This window comes from Equus przewalskii, chromosome 14 (genome assembly GCF_037783145.1).
Source record: "Equus przewalskii isolate Varuska chromosome 14, EquPr2, whole genome shotgun sequence".
NCBI lineage: Eukaryota > Metazoa > Chordata > Mammalia > Perissodactyla > Equidae > Equus > Equus przewalskii.
The window spans coordinates 1,747,965-1,769,459 of NC_091844.1; the positions used below are offsets into that span (position 1 = coordinate 1,747,965).

The following is a 21,495-nucleotide window of genomic DNA, read 5'->3' on the forward strand; positions in this document are numbered from 1 at the left end:
GGCTATGGCCACTGCTGAGTGCCCAGTCTACCAGCAGCAGAGACCAACACTGAGTCCCAGATATGGCACCATTCCCCAGGGTGATGAGCCAGTTCCAGGTTGATCACATTGGACTGCTTCCACAATGGAAGGGGCAGAGTTTTGTTCCCACTGGAATAGACACTTACTCTGCATAAGATTTGCCTCTCCTGCATGCAATGCTGTAACCTAAAGTTACATTTGGCCTTGAGGCTATTTGCAGGGCAAGATAAAGAATTCATAGATGGGCGGCCTTGGCTGTCTGCCTCTGTGGCAGACAGTGCATTCCTCTGGGAAGCTTCCGTTTCTTGATATTCTCTGAACATTAGTTTCTCTGTAAAAGAATTTCAAGGATGCATGATTAGCTAAAACTTTAGTGTGATCCCAGCACCAGGGTACCTGGACTTTAATAATTTGCAAGTTCTATTTGGTTGTAAAGCTCAGTGAGTCAGAGGTTGAAGAAACAAATATTTACCTATGAGTGCAACTAAAGAAGCAGGGAACTGGGAATGTGTGCTTTTAGTTTTCAACCCATGTATGCTGGGTTCACCTTAGGGGAACCAATATCAGGACTAATATTAACCAAGAGCAGGTAACAATGCTTCTGCAAAAACTACCATCCATGGACTTACAGAATGTCTTATCCACCATCATGGTATTCCACACAGGATTGCTTCTGATTAAGGAACTCACTTTGCAGCAAATTAAATGAAGCGGTGTGCCCATGCTTATGGAATCAGTTTATTGATCTCACCATTCCCACCATCATGAAGCAGCTGGCTTGATAGAACCGTGGAACGGCCTTTTGACATCTGGGTAGTGATGCTTTGCAGGGCTGGGCAAAATTCCTCAGGAGTTTGTATTTGCTCTGAAGCAGCATCCACTACATGGTCTGTTTCTCCCATAGATAGGAATCATAGGTCCAGGAATCAAGGGGTGCAAATGGGAGTGGCACCACTCACTGTTACTCCCAATGACCCACTAGCAAAATTTTTTCTTTCTGTTCCTGTAAACTTATGCTCTTCTGGTCTAGAGGCCTTAGTTCCAAAGGAAGGAATGATTCCGCCGGGAGATTAAAAAATGATTCCACTGAACTGGAAGTTAAGACTGCTCCCTGGCCACTTTGAATTCCTTGTGTCTCTGAATCACTGGGAGTTACTATCCTGGGTGAGGTGATTGATCCTGACTACCAAGGGGAAATTGGACTGCTGCTCCTCAATGGAGGTAAGGAAGAGGGATACAGGACATCGCTTAGGGCATCTCTTAGTGTTACTATGCCCTGTGATTAAAGTCAATGGAAACTACAACAACCCAATTCAGGCAGGACTGCTAATGCCCCAGACTCTTCAGGAATGAAGGTTCGAGTCACCACCCCTTCCCCATCCCCAGGTAAAGAACCAAGACCAGCTGAGTGCTTGCTGAAGGCAAAGGGAATATAAAATGGGTAGTGGAAGAAGGTGGTTATGGGGGCCGGCCCTGTAGCCGAGTGGTTAAGATCAGGTGCTCCACTTCGGTGGCCCAAGGTTTTACTGGTTTGGATCCTGGGCACAGACCTGGCACCGCTCATCAGGCCATGCCGAGGTGGCATCCCACACAGCACAACCGGAAGGATCTACAACTGGAATATACAACTATACACTGGGGGGCTTTGAGGAGAAGAAGAAGAAAAAAAGAAAAAAGAATAAAAAGGTGGTTATGAATACCAGCTATGCCTGCATGACCAGTAATAGAAATGAGGACTGTAACTGTCATGAGAATTTCCTCCTTATTTTGTTGTGAATACATTTGTGTTTACATACATATATGATATCTTTATTTTCTTCCCTTTAGTATCCCCTTGATGTAACATAAGATGTATTGACTTTACTTCATATTACTTAAGTGTTAACTTTACATCATAACATCATAGTATTTAAGTTATGGAATATCAAGGAGAAAAATGCCCAAGAAAATAGTGCTCTCTAGAACAGCAATTGGAAGTCAGGTGCAGTAAATAGTTTATGAGGAGGGAGTAGCAGAGAATAGGAGGGGAATGAGTTAGGTTTTAAACATTTCTTGGACTGAGGTGCCATAGGAACCACCGGTGGGAATATCTACCCAGCAGTTAAAAATATAACAATCTTAGAGAAGGTTTGGGACTGGAGATTTAGACGTGGGAATAAATCACATAGAGGTACCATTTTGGGTTTTCAAAGTGAGAAGAGTATATATTCATATCTGAATTTCAAATTCATAGACTCTAGCTTGGAAGGAGTCTTAGACTGTTCTCTTATTTCCATCTCCTACCCAGTTGGAAGCCTGTAGTCTTCAATCTCTTTCTTACAATGAACCCCCAGTCTCTTAATAATAAGTATATTTAAGTGAAATGCCCTGGATTAGCGGACAGAGGTGTAAGCATGCTCTCATAAGTTTGCAGGAGAAGCATGAATCAGATTCCTGAGAAATAGAACGCTTCCAGTTCTATTGATTACTGCCACAGGTTTAGGACAACATTCCAGAAACAAAGCTGAAATCCACAGTCTCTTATCACAAACTTTGAGAGGCTTGCTGTACGAAGCTTTGTATTTAGATTGTTTTATGATTTCAAAGTATTATTTTCTTTTTCAGCTTTAGATCTACTTTGACATAACTGCACACCAGCCTGAATGCTCAGAGACTGTAAAGGCAAATCTGTGGAAGACAGGAAGATCCTGCTGGGGACTGACGGGCCAGGCAAACAGCATTGTGAAATTGCTTGGTGTACAGGCCTCAGATATACCCACATAGTCAAATACACTTAAAAACAGTTGAAAAATTTTTTCTATCTCTATCTATCTATCTATCTGTCTATCTATCTATCTATCTATCTATCTATCTATCTATCTATCTATCTATCTATCATGTATCTTTCTATCGCAATGAGAGGTTTCATTGTAAAATTTAATGTCAAGTAGAAAAGTATAAGCATTTTCATACTTTCAGCTTTCTCTCAGAAATAGGTAAAGATCTGTTTCATATATCCAGAAAGTAAAGCAATAATTTGTCTCTTTAGTTTAAGTGAAGCTTGTCTGTTTAGGAATTTTTCCCTCATTATACCCCCCAATTCTTTCTGCTTTCTTGCTCTCCCCATTCCTCCTGGCCCCTCCCTGTCCCTGTGCTTCTTCAGCTTCATGTTTTAGCTGATACACACCTGGGGTCCTCCCCAGGCCATCTTCTCTGGCTGCCGTGGTTCAGTCCCCATTTCAGAATTAACTCTTGACTCTTTGCTCTCCTGATTACAGTAAGACTTGTGCCCTGAGGCCTCCGCTGGCTGGCACCCCCACGCTCTGCCCCATGGAAGCAGACTAAGATGTTGTGTCTCAGGTTCTAGGTAGTTCCAACCTGAGTGGGCACACGTCATGTGTCAGGGAGCAGGGTATGGTGAAATAAGAAGGGGACTTCCACCTGCAGCTGAAGTCCACTCAGCTTGGGTGGCAAGGACAGGGCAGAGCTCATAATGCTGAGCTGGCGAATGGATCCTGCATGAGCTACCACTGCTGTTCCTCACCCTTACCAGCCCCCATCCCCACCCTGTATTCATCCAACCACCCAGCTTTCAGTTTCACAATGAAGCTTTCCAATCATACAGAGCTCAGGTTCTTAGTGGCACTCCACAGTGGCCAGCTTTTCATGTGGGACTCAGAAGCAGTTCTTCCTCATTAAAGCTTTCCGGAAATGGAGCAGTGCTGCTGGTGCTCTGCCCAGATTCCCTTGGATCTACGCCACCAGGCCTTTGCCTCGTCCCCCAGCTGTGTGCTTCCCTCCTACAGGCCTAGGCCTGCTTCCTTCAGAGAAGGAAGTATGTATACCCTTGGGTACTGGGGCAGCTTTGCCCAGAAGATCTAAGAGCACAAGAGTCTGGGAGCTGACAGTTCCTTGGGACAGCCCACAGAGACGGGCTGATGGCAGGAATAGGGAAGCCTGGCTCTCTGACTTGAGGAGTGATACTCCCTGAAGCACCCCTGAGAATCAGGTGGAGGCCAAGACTGTGCTAAATCCACACCCTCCTTGGTTTTTGCCTTCCCCATCTTGCTTCTCTGCTCAATGATGATTCCCTCCTGGGAGCACTTTTTATTTATTTATTTATTTTTTCAGGAAGATTAGCCCTGAGCTAACTACTGCCAATCCTCCTCTTTTTGCTGAGGAAGACTGGCCCTGAGCTAACCTCCATGCCCATCTTCCTCTACTTTGTACACAGGATGCCTACCACAGCATGACTTGCCAAGGAGCGCCATGTCCCCACCCAGGATCCAAACCAGTGAACCCCGGGCCAGCGAGAAGCGGAGCACAAGCACTTAACCGCTGCGCCACCCGGCTGACACCTGGGAGCACTTTTTAAATAAGTCACTTGCACAGGAATTCTCATCTCAGGCTCTGCTTCTGGGAATCAACCCCAAACGGGATTCCACAGATTTCCTGAGCTGTTTATCATATGCTCCTCATCGCTTGTTGCCCAACTTTGGCCTTTCTCTTTGGTCTTCAGACCATCTCCAGCTTGAGACCACTTGAGTCAGGCTCAGCTCACTGGCTTCCTTTCTTCATTTCAACCTCTGCACCTCATAACCTAATATTGCTAAGAGTTGCGCCATCTTCTGTCTCTCATTCTTGACGGTTAAGGATAAAAACTGGTTCCCCTTTCACATTCTCTTTAGTGTTCACTTCTCATCCTCTTTGCTTCTCTTGTTCATTTTCTCTTATGTTGAAGTTCTACTCTTGTTTATTTCTCTTTTTTCATGAATTTGCCTCTGGGAGGCCAGGCTATTGTAAACTAGTGATGGAATTAACTCATATGTTTATTTTGCCTTAGTATAGATGACTATATTATCATGTGGTAGGTGTCTACATGAATGATCATGTAATTTAACTTTAAACATCTACTCAGGATTTGATTACATCGGTTTTTTTTTTTTGGAGGAAGTTTAGCCCTGAGCCAACATCTGCTGCCAATCTTCCTCTTTTTGCTGGGTAAGACTGGCCCTGAGCTAACATCTGTGCCCATCCTCCTCTATTTTATATGTGGGACATCTGCCACAGCATGGCTTGATAAGCAGTGCATAGGTTCACACCCGGGATCTGAACCAGTGAACCCTAGGCCACTGAAGCAGAACATGCAAACTTAACCACTGCACCACTGGGCTGGCCCCTGGATTTGATTACATTTTGATGAAGCTATTATAGTGTCATAGGATCTACAGATAGTGTAGAAAAGTTTAGGATTAGAGGAAGGGTGTCATTATCTTAAGAATCCTTGATTATGAGTCTCGAATGTCTAAAACCTAGTAGGGAAGTCCTGACCAGTTGTCCTCAGATCTCTGTGCGGAAGATCAGGGTGCTTCCCGCCATCTTCTTCTGGTAGTCCTTGTCAAATTCCTCATTCTGAGCCACAGTAAAGTGGTTCTTCCAGTCCCCAGGCATCCCTGAAACCAGGCAAAGTCTTAGTGATAGCTACAGGAGTACAGGGAGAAGTGAGCATGCACCCTTAGAGCTAGCACAAGAATGGGGGAAAAAAGGGAGTTTGCCTCTCAAAAACGGTACAGTAGTGTCACTGACAAGAATAAGTAATGGAATGTGAAACGCTACTGGAAAACCTAAGCAGATCATGGGGACCACAGAATCTAATTTGACATCTTAGAATATATGTCTTATGTACCTTTCCTCATAAAAGGGGAGATAGAGTGGTCCATGATGCTGGTAGGCAAGGTGGTGTAGTTGGCCATTGGGTTTTGCTTCATTACATCAAATGAGGTGTGATAGATGATTTTATCCAGAACTTCCTCTGGTATGTCTTTCTCTAGGAACTTCAATATCTTCTGAATTTCCCGCCTTGGGTCCTGTGTGTACAATAGTCATACAAAACAAATAATTTTGGGTTTTCTGATAAGGACGACATTCTGTTTGGACAAATAGGGTTTGGAGATGGATAAGTTAAAGGATAAATTTAAATATATTCAACAAATATTCCTCAAGTGGTGACTATGTGTGAGGCACAACACAAAGAAGAGAGCCATCCCTGCCCTCAGGATGCTTACCTTGCAAAGGGGATGAAATGTAAACACAACTAACTGCAATACCCAGCACAGAAAACATGCTGCCTGCATACAGAGAGAGTGCTATGAACTTTGATGGGGAGGATCAAATATATCTTCTGGGGGAGATCAGGAAATGTTGTATAAAGGAGGGAAAGTGCTGCTGGTGAGACACAATATGGCTAAGTCTAGTTTTTGAGTTATAAGAGATGGCCAAAGAGTATGAATTTAACAGAAGGTCAGTAAGAGGATGAATGAAAGAGATCTCAAGTTGCCCCAGAAATGTGAATCCTTGTGCCTTGGTTCTGTCTGATGAAAGAGATGGAGAAAAAGGAGCTGTAGCATTTGATTAGATTTCAGAGGACTTCTTCTTAGCATTGGCATAAGAAGTAGTTTTGTGATTATAGGACACTCATACACTGAGTCATAAGGGTGAATGTGTGATGCCACGCCTACACAATGACTTAAAATGGAGAAATCAGTCGTCAGACCCAATATGTGGGCTCAATCCTGCTAATGTTTATACGGGTTTATATGGGTTTGGGGTACGGAAGAGGAAGAAGGAAACTAAATTTATTGAACACAACTAGGCACTTTACAAATGTGATCTCATAAATCCTTACAGTAATTTCATGAGATACAAAATGAGATGATATCCATTTTGTAGGAGGAGAAACATGGTTCACAAGTGTCAGGATTAATTCGACCATAAAGGCATGTGATGTTTCCTAAGGAGGAAGGATCTTTTGGAAATTGCAAACTGAAGCAAAGAAAATTTAGAAGACCAAAAAATTAGTTAGAGCTTTTGAGGATAAAACCAAGTTGGAAAGAGTGTCATGGAGAGAGAGAATTCGCACTGAAGGCTTTTTGTGGGCAAGCGCACATACGAGGGTTCTAATTGGGATTTGTTGCATTGGAGAATGTGGGAGGAACTGATAGAGATCGCATTGGTCCTCACCTCCTTCATGTCCTCGTAGAAGAGGTAGAGAATGTGGTGCTGGTCTTTCACATCCCACCATCCCTTTACATGGTCATACCAGGAGCCCCACAGGACTGAGGGGAAGGAAAAAGATGTGGCATCAATATCAACTTGAAACTTACCAGATGAACATGAATGTCTCAAATAAAAAAGGACATTTAAGAAACACAACCAGAAGACAAAGACCCTGGGCAGAATTCTTATTTGCAGAAGACAGGGATTTTTTAATTTTTAGGGAGATGATAAAAAGTATTCCAGATTCCTTGGTTTATATTTCCACCCTTGAACTTACTACTACATGAAATACAGTCTTTTAGCCAGGGATTCATAATTTTTATTTCCCTTGCCTTACTGCATGGTACCTAGGTCAGAGTTATGCAATAAATATTGTTTCCTAACAGGCTGATTTTGAAAAGAAGACTTTCATTCTGAAAAATCCATAATTAGCAGATATTTGGGCACCTTTACTCTCTGTGATGGTGAATAGGAGGAAGAGAGGTGAACTGGGTATCTGTTGTTGACCCTGCCAAATCCACTCTCCACCCTCCTCCACACTGTGAGGTTGACCTCTATGGATGGTGTCAATGGGCTCCCTTGACCTCAGAAGGCTTTTGGAGGCAGGAAGACAGTGAGGATGGTGTGTTTATTTCCTTGATGTTCTTCCTGTTGGCTCACTATGGTTGACTGTTTCCCCTGCCAAAGGCCTTGGCTCCCGTTAAGGGGCCCTCTCCTTTCTCCGGAGAGCCATGGCTCCGTGCTGGTGCTGCCCCTAGAATATTGTACTATCACCGGTTGGTTTCTTTACACTTTGCCCACAGCTTTCTAAATAGTCTCTTAGCTAAACTCTCCCCAAATGACCCAGTTTGAGTGTGCTGTCTACATCCTCCCAGGACCTTGATAAATACAATGTTAATGCAAACACTTCCTTTGTGATGTCAGTATGCGAATGAATAAGTAAACATGAATCCACAATTTCCGTTTACTTACCTTTCCCAGCTTTGAATGTCTCAACATATTCCTCCCATGTACCAGGGTCAGGCACCATTTTATTCATTCTTGAGAAATGGTAGTAGGACACCAGACAGTCTTTGGCATTTCTTGCCACGTAGATAATCTCGAATCAGCAAGCAAGAGGATTTAGACACAGAGAGAAAACAAGACAGAAAAGAGGAACCTTAGACTATCCCATTTGAGTAATTGAATGTGCTTGTGTTTGCTGTGATCAAGATGACCATATCCTCCAGTTGCCCAGGCAGAGTTCCAATTGATATGTGTGGTCTTAGTATAATTATTAAGAGTATCCCTTTTTTCTCTCAAAAGTGTTCTAATTTGCATGATAAATACTACAGTCACCTAACTACGATATTCCTGGAGGTTAAGGAGGCTGCTGTGGTAATTTTCCGTGTGTGAATGGAAGGTCCTCCTTGGCTTTCACTAAGCAAGGAATCTAACTAGGTTGCAGGCTAGAAGGAGCTAAAGCAGTTAGCCCTCCAGTCGCATTTGACACCATGAAGTGCAGCCTTACAGTGAATTATCACTCTTTTCATTTGCTGATAAGATTGCAGGACCTCTGAGGGCAGTGCTTAGCCTACCATTGGAGCTGCTTGTGATGGTGTCTTCTCATAGGAAAAGCAGAGGTATGATTTGGCTGAGGAGAGCTGACCTCTTGGCTTCTTGTCCCATTGTCCTCTTTTTCCCACTCACCACCCAGCTTCTGATCCCAGCCTGAGCTCCTGTGTGCACTCTTAGCAGAGCTGGGGTGGAGGAGCACATCAACAGTTTGTCAAGCATTTTCCCCTGTGTCTCACTTACTGAACAGAACTTCTGTGTCCATACAACCAATCACCCAGTCATATTTTCCTCTTAGCAAATTACCTCAGGCTCCTGCTTTCCCAATTGCATTTCCTCCATTGCTCTCTCAGACAAACACAGACTTCCCAAGGCTCTATCTCTCTGCCCTTTTTCCTATTGCTGGATTTCTCTCCACTATTCATGAAAGCACTCAGGAAACCAAAAATATGACACAACTGTAAGGTCTAATTATTATGTAAATATATTTCTTAATGGTTATTGCCTTGTTGTAAATCAAAGCCTGAGTAACTAGAAGAGGGGAAGTCTGGGCTGGACAATGAACATATTCAAGTGTACTTGTCATGTGGAGTCGGATGGTTGGGTGTGATCTAATGTCAAATACTTAGATTTTCTGAGAGTCCATTGACCCACCTGTGTGAGTTTTCTATTGCTGCTATAACAAATTACCACAAATGTAGTGGCTTAAAACAACAAGAGATTTATTCCCTCACGGTTCTGGAAGCCAGAGTTCACTGGGCTCAAGCCATGCTTTCGGCGGGGCTGATTCCTTCTGGTGGTTCTAGGGGAGAATCCATTTCCTTGCTGATTCCAGCATCTGGAGGCCACTTCTGTTCCTTGGCTGTTGACCCTGTCCTCAAATCAGTCCAATCTATTGCTTCAGTTGTCACATCCACTACCTCCTCCTTTGATCTTGTTGCCTGTCATAAGGATCCTTGTGATGATATTTAGGGCCCACCCAGATAATCAAGAATAATTTTTCCATTTGAAGATCTTCAACTTAATCCCTTCTGCAAAGTCCATCTTACCATAGAAGGTAGCATTCACAGGTTCTGGTAATCAGGATGTGGACATCTTTCGGGGATTCCTAGTTAGTTCACCACTTCATCATAAAATGAAAAGCTTGGACTAAACTCTCTAAAGCCACTTTCTACTCAAATAATCCACAATTCTAAGCAGCTAAAGGGAGGTGCTGCCATTGAGATTTTTACATTTTTAGAAGGGCTGATTTTACAAAAAGAAGGTGTTGGTATGATGACTAACCAAATGTTAGTGTGTCTTATGACAGAGTCCACAATATCATTTGGAAATAATATTGGTTCTTATACAGTAAAATTAACATATGAATGAAGTTATCTATCTGTGGGAATAAACCAAGAAGTTTTCACAAGTCAAGATGACCTGGGTATAACTTTAGGGAAGAAAATCAGGAATGGGATAGCATTTTGATACATGAAAATCTACTCAACTGTATTGTACCTTGTTTGGAGATAGGAGATGGGAAAAATGAAGAAATAGTGAGTCATGGAAAACTCAGAAAAAAGGGAGAGTCAAAAGCAATCACTTGCATTGTATATCTGAGTACTGCACTGAGGAGAGCGTCTTGGCAACATTATAGTTTCCTTGGCAAGGGTTCAGTCCAAAAGTTGAAAGAGTCTGCAGCTGGGTTTCCACAGTAGCTTGCCCACTGGGAGAAGATGTGCTGCTGGTTCAGCTGATACAAGCATTTGACTCTGCTGGGTGGCTATACTTTTCACTGCAAATTTATAAATTGAAATTTGGTTTATATTCCATATTTCATTGATTTCAAGACTCGCTGATGAAGTAGGTATCAAAAAGAAACTCTAGTAAATTCAAATTACACTGCATTTATAGGATCTAAATTTTAAAGTGCCAAAATAAAATACAACTTTTGAAAATGGAGGACATAGAGGTCCAACAGTGCCTGGGAACCTACTCCATGATATGCTCCTTGTAAGGATGGACCAATTGCATCACGGTCTTGTGGCTCTCCATTCTCCTTTGTCTCGCTCCACTTTTCCCTCCACAGGTTTTCCTTAAATAAATCCCTTTCACATCTTACTCTGCCTTGGCTTTTGTTTCTTGAAAAATTCAAAGATAATAACCTTCCTCAGGAAATTCGTGCTTTGTTTCATTGCTCACTCTCTTTGAATGTGGCTTAATTGGCAGCCAATCAGAATAGTTTTGTCTGAAAATTTCCTAGTGTATACCCAGAAATAATATTTTGAAGGAAAGGTGGATCCAGAATAGAGTGTGTGGGAATGCGGGGTTAATGCCACCATTTGCCTTATACCTCCACTGGTTATCTTTCAATATCATTGATTGTTTCCACTTAGATAGAGACATTTTTTGGCCATACTGATCAAAACTGGGTTTGAAGAGTTGGCTCTTCCTACCTTTGAATTTTCTTTCCAGAAGGAAGGTGGTAGCATCTGAACAGGCAGATGAGTCTTCAGAGTTCTAGGAGAGGGCATTTTACTGGCCAGATCGAGACCTGGGAAATAAGCCCACACTATTTAGCTGAATATTTCTCAATATTATTATTTTGGAATATGTATTGTCTGGAATCAGGTTTATCAAATAGTTGGCTCTGCCTATAAAAGCCATAAAGTTACGGTTTTTACATGTCTAGTTTTCCTCCTAATGACAACTTTATCATCCTTTCTGGTAGAGGAAAGCCCTAATGAGATACTGAAAACAACTGAGGCAACATTACACTTCTTATCTGCTAGGTATTGCTGTGTACTTGTATGGGAAATAAAATGCTTTGGGAGGTTTGAGGTTGGTGATAACTATGACCCCAGCAAGCTCTTGGATATTCATCCTTTAGGGTTTTCTCTTGCTGCAATGGGGAGTTAACAAAGGCAACTGGAGAAGAGCTGACATCTCTCTTTAAGGGAGGGAAGTTATTGGGCCAGCTCTACAGCCTTAGAAGCTTTGTCTAAAGAGCTTCAGTCTTTCTTTCAACATTTACTTTCAAGGCCAAGAACTACAATCGTCAGTAGTCACATGCCAGCACTGTGCTCTGTGCTGGGATATATTTTCAGATGAAAAACTGAGCCTTATAGGGGTCAAGTAATTTTTCCAAGTTAGTAAATGCGAGAGCCAGGATTAGAAATTGGCCTGTGGCTGTGGAGAACCATAGAGGGGAGGCTTAAGAGACTTTGTGAAAAACAGTAGGGAGGCAAGGCAGACTTAGATAAATCAGACACAATCCTCTCTGGAAATAGTAAGTCCAATGCTAAATGTTAAAACACTGAATACAGGCTGGAGTTGGCCACACACAGCACCAACCTTGGGGAAGGGGCTGGCAGGTAAAGCACAGTGGCAGCCTTGGAGAAGAATAGCTTCTGATGGAAAATCAGATAAATAGAGAAGGGGAGGTACTCCCTGGAGACCTGGCAGTGAAGGGAAAGAAGGAAGAGGGAGAAGATTTAAAGATCCTGCAGAAATGAAAGAAAAACAGGGCATGCCAATTCCTCCTTCTCCCTCAAGCACTGATACCGCCCATAAAGAAAACTGCACGGCAGAGGGCAGAACTGACAGAAGAGAATGCTTTCAAACCCGGACTTATGGCCATGAAATGAATACAAACAGAAGGAAGCAGATTTCATTGATACAGAACTACTATAAAAATCAGAGAAGGCAAATCAGAGCCTCTAACCTGATGAAATATTCTCCCCAAAAGCCAACTACAAAGCTGAACAAAATTGTGACACAACACTCCAAAGCGAATTAAATATCCTGAAACCAACATTTAAGAATGTGATAAAATAACTCAAATATACAAAAATTCAGAACATAAAGAGACCAAAAAAAAAAAAAAGTGAGAAGTGAAAAAAGATCTGATTGAACTCAAGAAAGAGAAGAAAAAGACAAAACAACATAAGACGTGATTAACTCATAAGGTTGACAATAGAGAATAGATTTAAATGAAAATTTAATGAAGGACATTGAAGAACAGAAGGAAATAACCAAGAAAATGGCGATGTGATAAGGAAAGAAGTAAAAAGGGTCCATCCAAGGGAAAGTGGCGGAAAGTGCTGACCTAGAAGATGGTAAAGGAGGTCTGACAATGGTAGAAAGTAGAGTTTCTGAGAAGAAAAACTGAAAGAGCAGAATAGAACTAATGTTTAAACCTATAATCTGAAGAAACTTTATGGAAAAGGGGGCCTGAGTTTATGTCTGTTGAGAGTTTAGCTGAACTACTCCATAACACCTCTGTCTTGGCGTCCGGTCTGTGTGGCCAAGCAGGCTGGCCGGGGCCTTGAGCTAACACGAGCCCCTCCCGCCAGCTCATGCCCCAGCCAGATGGCAGCCTGCAGAGACCCCCAGTGGCCCTTGTGATAAACAGTCTCCCCCGCTCCCAGGGCCTTCCCCTTAGATAAGACCCTCTTGAAGCTTACCAATTGATCAGGTCGGCCTTATCCCAGGAACCCCAAAGCACTCCACCTGTGGACCCTAACAAGGGTGTGTGCCCCAGGCCCTGCTGCGCTCTCTGCCTGCACCCTGCCTCGACCTCCCTGTGTGGCCCCTCAAGGCATGCTGTGCACTCCTTCGAGGACTTGTGAGTAAGAAATCTCTATTTCAATTCCCCTTGGTCTTTTGTTGAACTGGGGCTCACCATCTGACACCCTGTGGCTCTACTTAACAAATGTTAATTTAACAAAGTCACAACACCTGGCTTCACAAGCAGGACGGTTTGGGTCAGCTTGCAAGAGACCATGGGGAATGCAAATGATTTACTGACTGGCTCTCTCAGAGGGGTAATTCTGTCTGGGAGGGGCCCACTGCCTGCTGGTGTTTGGCTGCACTGCTTTGGGCTCTGCGTCCTCCCTCTGCAGAGTGCTGCCTGAATTCCCAGAGTGCAAGCTCCGAAAAAAGCAACCAGAGTCCTCCTGAACCTCAGAGCATTGCTCTTCGGAGCTGGTCAAAGGGCCGCAGATGTGTTTTCTCCCAATAACTCCCCACGGGGTAAATGACCCCAGCAGATGTTAGACTTTGGAGGGGTTTCCCAACTCTAAGCGCAGACCCAGCTGCTGACTATTAGGACAGTTGGCTAAGATTTTCACAAGGTCCTATCATGTTGGTTAACAGCCGGGACCTGTGCGTGGCCACCCCTGCCCTGCTGCAGGCTCCTGGACAAAAGTGCCGAGCAGCGTCCTTAGAAGGAGAAGAGGGAGGTTCCCTTCCCTGACCACTGTTCTTGCTGGAGGCTCTAGAACTCTGTCTAGGTTCTAACTTGTGTCACAGGGACCCTTGCTGGGGTGTCATGGCCCCTCACAAAGGCAAGAATGGCTGAGGCCTGCAGTCCTTCTGTTGCTGTGTACCTTGCTGCTGTCGCACCTCATATCCTGACCCTATGGGATATTGTGGGTCCCACTCCTGGTGCCTGGTGGCACAAAATCTAATGGCCCAATACAAACAGTCTGAGCACCTGGTGCCTGCACCAAATAAAATGCCCAAGGAAGTTAGCAAGCTCCTCAATAAATGTAGAATGCCCATAGTGGTGGCCTGGGCACTGCTCAGTGCCGTGGAGTACCAACATGCCAAGGTGCTGGGTCTATGCTCTCAGGGTCTAGGGGCCACCTAATCATCCTGCCACCACTGGGCTAGTGGAAGTTCACCTCAATCCCAGTGAGGTTGATTGGGACTCCCCGGAGAGGGAAGTGGCCTCCTAGGAGTCTGGCCACTGAGGATGTCCACCACAGATCTTTCCAGTGACAATTTGTAAGGTCAAATCAGTGTGGGATAATAGAGACTTAGAAACTGAAACTCAAAACTTTACACGCCTTGAGATTCAAAATATTTTAAAATACTTTGTACAGCAGGAGGGAGAAGAAGGGGCTGACTGGCTGTTGAGAGTATTTAATATTGGCTCTGAGCTCTTACTCACTGCCATAAAATGAGGCAACTAGCCCGCATTTCTAAGAACCCCAAAATTCATAGCCTTTAAAAGATCCCCAGAGCCTGAAGGCCAAATTCTTGAGAGACACAGGTGACTCAATCCTCCATTCCTGAGGGGCCACCCAGGATTAATTCAACCAGAATTAAAGCAAAGGCTGCTGCCATGGACAATCCCAATATCATAATTGGGATTTCTAATCATGACGGAGAGTCCAAACCCAAAGGCACAAGCCCTAAAGATATAGAGGGAGAATCCCTTCCTCTGCTACTTGGATTTCTATGGCTTGGCATTGAGCCCACCCTTCTCTCTTGGTTGTTACCACAAAGGCTCAAAGCCAATGGGAGACATTAGATGAAGCCTAACTCCTTCCCTCTGTAATTGGTATGGTCCAATCGGTCTATCACTTCTTTGAACATAGCAACCCAGATGACCTGGGTTTCATCTCCAATCCTGAGGAGGCCCCAGTAGACCTTGAATCCAGAGAAATCTTCTTACAGGGAGCACCCCACCCCGAATTTCAAGGCCATACTCCATTTCTTGGCGACCTCCCATACTATTCAGGAGGTCATGCAGGGAGTAGACATGGTAGCCCATCATGAGGGAGATACTCATCCAGACCCCTAAATTTTATAAGACCAAGGCAGCCCACAACCCCAAGGACAGCCCTTGGGTGCCAGGCCCCACAACCCATCTCCTGGTCCTGGGGCCACCAGGCCAACCCCATCAGGAAGCAGCACCCAGGATGACTCTAAACAGCACAGGGCCTTATGCTGGCAGTTCTGACAAGTGGGGGTCTCAAATGATCTGGACAGTCCTGGTGCAAGCTCCTCTCAGAAACAAGTGATCACCTCAAGACAGAGTCCAATCTCAATGGCCCAGAGGCCTACAGAGGGTCCCAAGACTCCCTCTGCCTCAAACAACTTCCCTCACCTGTGGGCCCAACAATCCCCCAGAGCATTGCTCTAGACATCAGCAGCTGCCCAGAGCTTGTCGCCTCCTGGGGACAATCGCCTCTTCATGACTCTGGTGGTCCACTGGGACAAAGGAAATAGACTTTCTTGACTCTATTAAACACAAGAGCCCAAGTCACAGTAATGTCAGGTAATTCTTCTAAATTCCCTAAGGGAGCCTTCTACAGCCTACGAGGCACAGCAGGTGAAATTGTAAAGGGAGTACACGTTAAGCTAGCAGGTCTATTGGCACCCTATTTCTAAAACAGTTGCCAATGGTGGTGGCCCCCCTGGCTCTGTGTTTTCCTATTAGAGGTATGGATGCCGCTACCCAGTGACACGTCTGGTGAGGTAAACCCTAATTCCTGGCCTTTCTTGTGGGATCTGCCAAGTGGGAACCTGTCCGATTGCTTCCTCCAGTGAAAACAGTAAATATCCCACAATATCAGGTGAAGCAAGGTACACAGGGCCTTCGCCCTCATCGGAGATATGCTTGACACTATGGTCGTTGGGCCACCATCTCACGCTCTGGTAGCCCTCTCTGACCAGTGTTAAAACTGCCACCAATGAATGGAGATTAACAATTGACTATTAATACTTATATGCAGAGGTTCCTGCCATTAAGGCTCCCATTCTGAACATGATAGAGACAGTAGATGACATCTAAAAAGCTCAGGGTCCCTATGTTTTACTCAGTCCCGATAGTGGAAGACTCACAGCCTCACTTTGCTTTCACTTTTGAGGGCACCCTGTGCACCTTCGCTTGACTGCCTGGGCTGTCTCAGCAGCCCTGCCATCACGCGCAACCTGTGCAGACAAGATCCAGATTCACTCCAACTAACCTACTGCTGCCTTCAGCATCACATAGATGATGTTCTACTATAAGGCCCTCTGAGGATACCATCAGGGAAGATTTATACCTAGTAGTGTAACATTTACAGCAGAGAGGATGGGCCATTGCCCTGAATAAGATCCAAAGACCAGTCACTTCTGTCAAGTTTCTTGGCATAATGTGGCAGCTGAGGGCACTTAAAACATCAATTCCTCTCCATCAAGCCTCCCATGACATCACAGCAGGCACAGCGTGTATTAGATCTCTTTACCTTTTGGAGGCAACACATTCCAGAATTATCCAATTTTACTTAAGCCTATTTACGCTGTGACATGCCAATCAGCTTCTTTCTGTTTGGGAGAACCTCACCAAACTGTTTGCAGCTGGCCCAGCAAGCCAAGGAGCAGGCCCTGCCCTTAGCCTCTCGTGGCTCAGACTTCTGAGTTGAATCACTGGCAACACCTGATTATGCCTCGTGGCGTCTCTGGACTAAGCATGGCTCTATCTGGCTGCGCTTGGGGTTCTGGACCAAACATCTGCCCCAGACAGAAGCCTGGTACACACCAGTCAAGGACCAAATTGTGGCAGCCCACTGGGCCCTTTTAGAGACAGAGGCATTCGCAGCCTATACTACTCTGCAACAAGTCCCCATCCTGCTTTGGTCAGGCATTCAACCTTGCATGGTCACTGAGGCCTCACTGTTAAAATGGAAATGGTACCTTCAAGAAAGAGCTAAATCTGATGCCAGGGCCTTTCCAGATTACAGGAGGATGTGGCCTCCCCCTGACTCAGCCTCTTTCCCACTGACGTGGAGGTGCAGCTAGTGACACCCATACTGCCAGCCACTCTAGCAGTTTGGGGAGACCCTTGGGATCAACTGTCTGACATGGAAAGAGAGTCAGTGCATTTCACCTACAGCAGCATCACCATAGTGCCCAATGCAGCCTGCTGAAGGCTGTAGCACACCATCCTGCTAGTGTCACATCCCTAGTTGAAGAGGGTTCTCCTAGCTGGCCCAACTGGCAGAATTGGTATCAGTGTGCTTGGCTCTACAAAAGGCCACACAAATGGGACTCCCAAGGGCACACATTTTTACTGACTCCTGGGCAGTAGCCACTGGGCTTGCAGTCTGGTCTGTACCATGGCAGAAGGATAATTTTATGATTAGGGAAAGCCTCTCTGGAGTTCCTCCATTGGGAGAGAGCGAGCCTACCACACATTATAGACTCGGATCAAGGTACCCATTTCCCCTCCCAAGCTCTTCAGTCATGGACTCTAGAACATGGAATCTTGCAGAATTTCCACCTAGCTGACTGGCCCCAAGTGGCTGGAGTTACAGAGAGGCACAACGGCCTACTCAAAGACGTGTTCCTCAAGCTTTTAAACAATAGGTGGTCTCCCAAATTTTACCCCTGGTTCCAATCCTACTTAATCCCTGGTCCTCAGGTCTTCAACCCTCCCACACCAATTATCAATCTTCTCCAAAGACTCCCCTGCTAGTACTTACAGGGAATCCCCACTCCTTTGACACCAGAAAGGATGTCGTTCACATCTGCTTACAGGTGAATGAGTTTATCCCACCAGATGAATGCTCCCCACTAGTTTGATTTTTTGGTTGTCTCCCATTTTCCACATGCTGGCAACATGATCGAGGGTAGAATGTGCAATATGACCCTTATAACGGAGGGGACAAACCCCTACCAAATTGTGTAGAGATGATGATTATACAGATTTCATTGGCCAGACAATGTCCCAGTACCAGTGCAAAGCTAAGGCCCCCAGCTTTGCCTCATTATTTGGGTTATAAAGATTAGTTCGTTAAACCAAATTTGGAAAAAGTTTTGCAGGAGATTGAAATTATACCTCCAGAGTCAACTAGCAGAACTGCAGATCTCAGAGGGAGGAAAAGAGGCTCTCTGCCTGGTGGATGCCAGTCACATTACGAAATGAAGTCCTTGGGATGGCCCTGTGGTGTAGTGGTTAAGTTCAGTGCACTCTGTGTCAGCAGCCTGGGTTCATGGGTTTGGGTCCTGGATGTGGACCTACACCACTCACTGGCAGCCATGCTGTGGTGGTGACCCATGTACAAGATAGAGGAAGATTGGCACAGATGTCAGTTCAGAGTGAATCTTCCTCTCCAAAAAAAGAAAAGAAAAGAAAAGAAAAGAAATAAAGTCCTCAAAGGAACCCTGGAATCCTGTGGTTGCTATCAGTGGAGTAAGGCCAGGTCTTTACCTTACCTCAGATGAAGAGGTAAACGATCCCTTGCTCCAAAGCAACCACATTCCACCTTTGGTCAGATTGCTGCCAGGAAGGATGTCCCTGAAAACTAGTCAAATGCAAAAGCTCTCCTTTATTGGCTCTATTGCTCTTATTGTGTACAGCCTGGATGATAGGGCTGCTGGCGGCCCCTCCAGCCTAACACTGTCTCAGGCTCTCTGGCTGGAACAAAGTCAGCCAGAGGCACAACTGCACTGCAGGATGCCTGAGCACCAGATGCTGGCAGGCCCTGTTGGAAGGGCTTTGGCCAGTGTGCCAGCAGGTGTGGATTCTGACCCAGAGCTCACATTCCTCTACATTAAATAGTGCCAATGGAAGCGATGTTTCAATGAGCTGCTCCCTCCTTATACCACTCCTCAAATTAGATCTCAGGCAGAACGGCCTTCCCCATGTAATCAAATCAGACACATCTTGCTAGCAGGTTTGTGCTCCAATGAACCCACCATAGTTTTAATGGGGCAATCTCTAAATTATAAAGCTGCCATGCACAAAATGTCCCTACAATTAGCCTATAAATGTGCTCAGAATCTATATGCATTGTGGACGGAGTCCTCACAAAGCTCAATCATGGAGGTCACATGCTTCTTTCCAAGGTGCCCCCTGATGAACTGACAGAGCTCACTGAGATCTCCTCACAGCAGCAGAGCCCACACTTGTAGTTCCATCCTGAGCCAGGCCTGTAGCATATACACTCAGAATTAACACTACTACTCTTCCTGGATCTCCACCTGGGAAGGCCACCCTCCCCTGGGCAGGCCTCCACCTCCCCCCGCCCCAGGTATACCAATGCCCTAGATGGTGACGTTACAACCCAAGAGAATGAGGAGGGAGACAATGCAGCTCAACCTCACTCAACATTGGAATTTCCCCCTCAAGATTGCATCTGGACCGGGAGAGAAATGACTGTGGTGACTGTCAACCTAGAGGCCAAGTTGCAAAAATGCCTCCAGTTGACGGACCCTGAGGACCCTATAGAATTCTATTTTCTGAAATAGCCAACCGCTTGCCTTGAGAACCTTGACTCTATCACAACGCTTGCAAAACCATGAATAAGTCTCCTGCCGACTGTCTGGAAACAGTAGACACCATTTCACCTTTATGGCAAGCCAAATAATGTGTTCTAAACCACACTAGCCAAAATAAGGCACTTCCTTGCAGCATCCCTAGCTTGACCTGCTTAGAGCCCACTGTTAGGGAACTCTTACTGCTGTGTTTACTGCTCACTGTGCCAGACTACAGCTTTTGCTTTCCATCTGGTGCATCCATGACAAGCCCTGATCCTCTTGCCATTCCCACCACCACTAGGAACCGAACCCGGGCCGCCGAAGCAGAGCATGCCAAACTTAACCACTAGGCCATGGGGCTGGCCCCTGGAGCAGCATTTTTAAATAAATTTAAGGAAAGAGAGTGTGAATGAATGATGTTATAGCCAGGCAAGCTGTGCTTCAAGCATCAAGACCACAAAAAATGGTTTAAAATGTTCAAGAACTCAGAGAACGTGGCATACACGTACCTTCCTGAGCGATCCACTACAAGGAGTTTGATGCAACCAGGAGACGACCGGGAAAACATTACCAAAAGGACTGATGGTGAGCATTTCATGTTATTTAACACTAGAACTAAAATTAAAAAGAGTGAGGTGATGGATAGAAGAATAATGTGTAAACCTTACAGGTTCTGATGAAATAGAAAGAATGCAACTTGAAATTTAGAATAAGATCATTGCCAGTTGTATAAGTAATAGATGGAGTTAAAGGATTCTTTTGAAACTGGCAGATCAGACAGGTTAAGTAAAAGAAAAGAGGATTAAGTCCTTATAGACAGTAAAAATACACAGGCAACCAACCACTAGGAAAAAAAATAAAACATTTCCTAAACAAAGCAAAACAAAATGAAAAGGATGTACCAAATAGGGAAAGAAATACAGTAAGTAGTACTTATTGTACATGAATTTTCAACATATGATAATATGACATAATTGTGACCAAACATGTCAGTCATATCAATAAATGTGAGTGGGATTAAATAATCTTTTACAAGGTTTCAAATTGGCTCATAAAGGAAAACCCAACTATAAGTGGCATACAAGAGACACACCTAAAACACAGCAGGGGTAAAAATAAAAGGATGGATAGAGATATACCACGCAAATGGAAACTATAATAAAACAGGGATTGTGATGCTATCAGATAAAGTAGGATTCAATTCCAAAAGCATTAGATAAGACAAAGAAAAAAACAGAGAGGGCCCAAATAAATAAAATTAGAAATAAAAGAGAAGATATTACAATGGACACCACAGACATACAAAGGATTATAAGAGATTTCTATGAACAATTATACAACAGCAATTTGATAACCCAGAAGAAATGAATAAATTCCTAGAAACATACAATTTTCCAAGATCGAATCAGGAAGAAGTAGAAAATATGAACAGACTGATACTAGTAAGGAAATTGAATCAGTAATCAACAAACTCCTAACAAGCAGAAGTTCAGGACTAGATTGCTTCACAGGTCAATTCTACCACATGTTTAAAGAAGAGTTAATACCAATTCTTATCAAACTATTCAAAAAACTGAAGAGGAAGGAGTGCTTCTAAACTCATTCTACAAGGCCAGAATTACCCCGATAACAAAACCAGACAAAAACACTACAAAAAAAAAAAAAAATACAAGCCAATATCCTTGATAAACATAGACGCAAAAATCCTCAACAAAATATTAGCAAAGCAAATTCAACAATACATTAAAAGGATCATATACCATGATCAAGTGGAGTTTATCCCAGGGATGTGAGAACAGTTCAATATCTGCAAATCAATCAACCTGATACACCACATTAACAAAATGAAGGATAAAAATCATGTGATCC

The 21,495-nt window shown here is 44.3% G+C and overlaps 1 protein-coding gene across 1 annotated transcript in view; it reads right to left on the bottom strand.

Moving 5' to 3' along the window:
- Window positions 1-745: 745 nt before the first annotated feature.
- LOC103564530 (sulfotransferase 1C1) overlaps window positions 746-21,495 on the bottom strand; it is a 45,416-nt gene continuing 24,666 nt past the window's right edge. The window contains exons 4-8 of the mRNA XM_008540346.2: window positions 11,049-11,146; window positions 8,029-8,155; window positions 7,021-7,115; window positions 5,687-5,867; window positions 746-5,453 (exon numbers count right to left, since the gene is read on the bottom strand). Coding sequence (XP_008538568.1) covers window positions 5,341-5,453; window positions 5,687-5,867; window positions 7,021-7,115; window positions 8,029-8,155; window positions 11,049-11,146 — 614 coding nt within the window. The 3' untranslated portion in view covers window positions 746-5,340. The remainder of the gene's footprint in view (window positions 5,454-5,686; window positions 5,868-7,020; window positions 7,116-8,028; window positions 8,156-11,048; window positions 11,147-21,495) is intronic.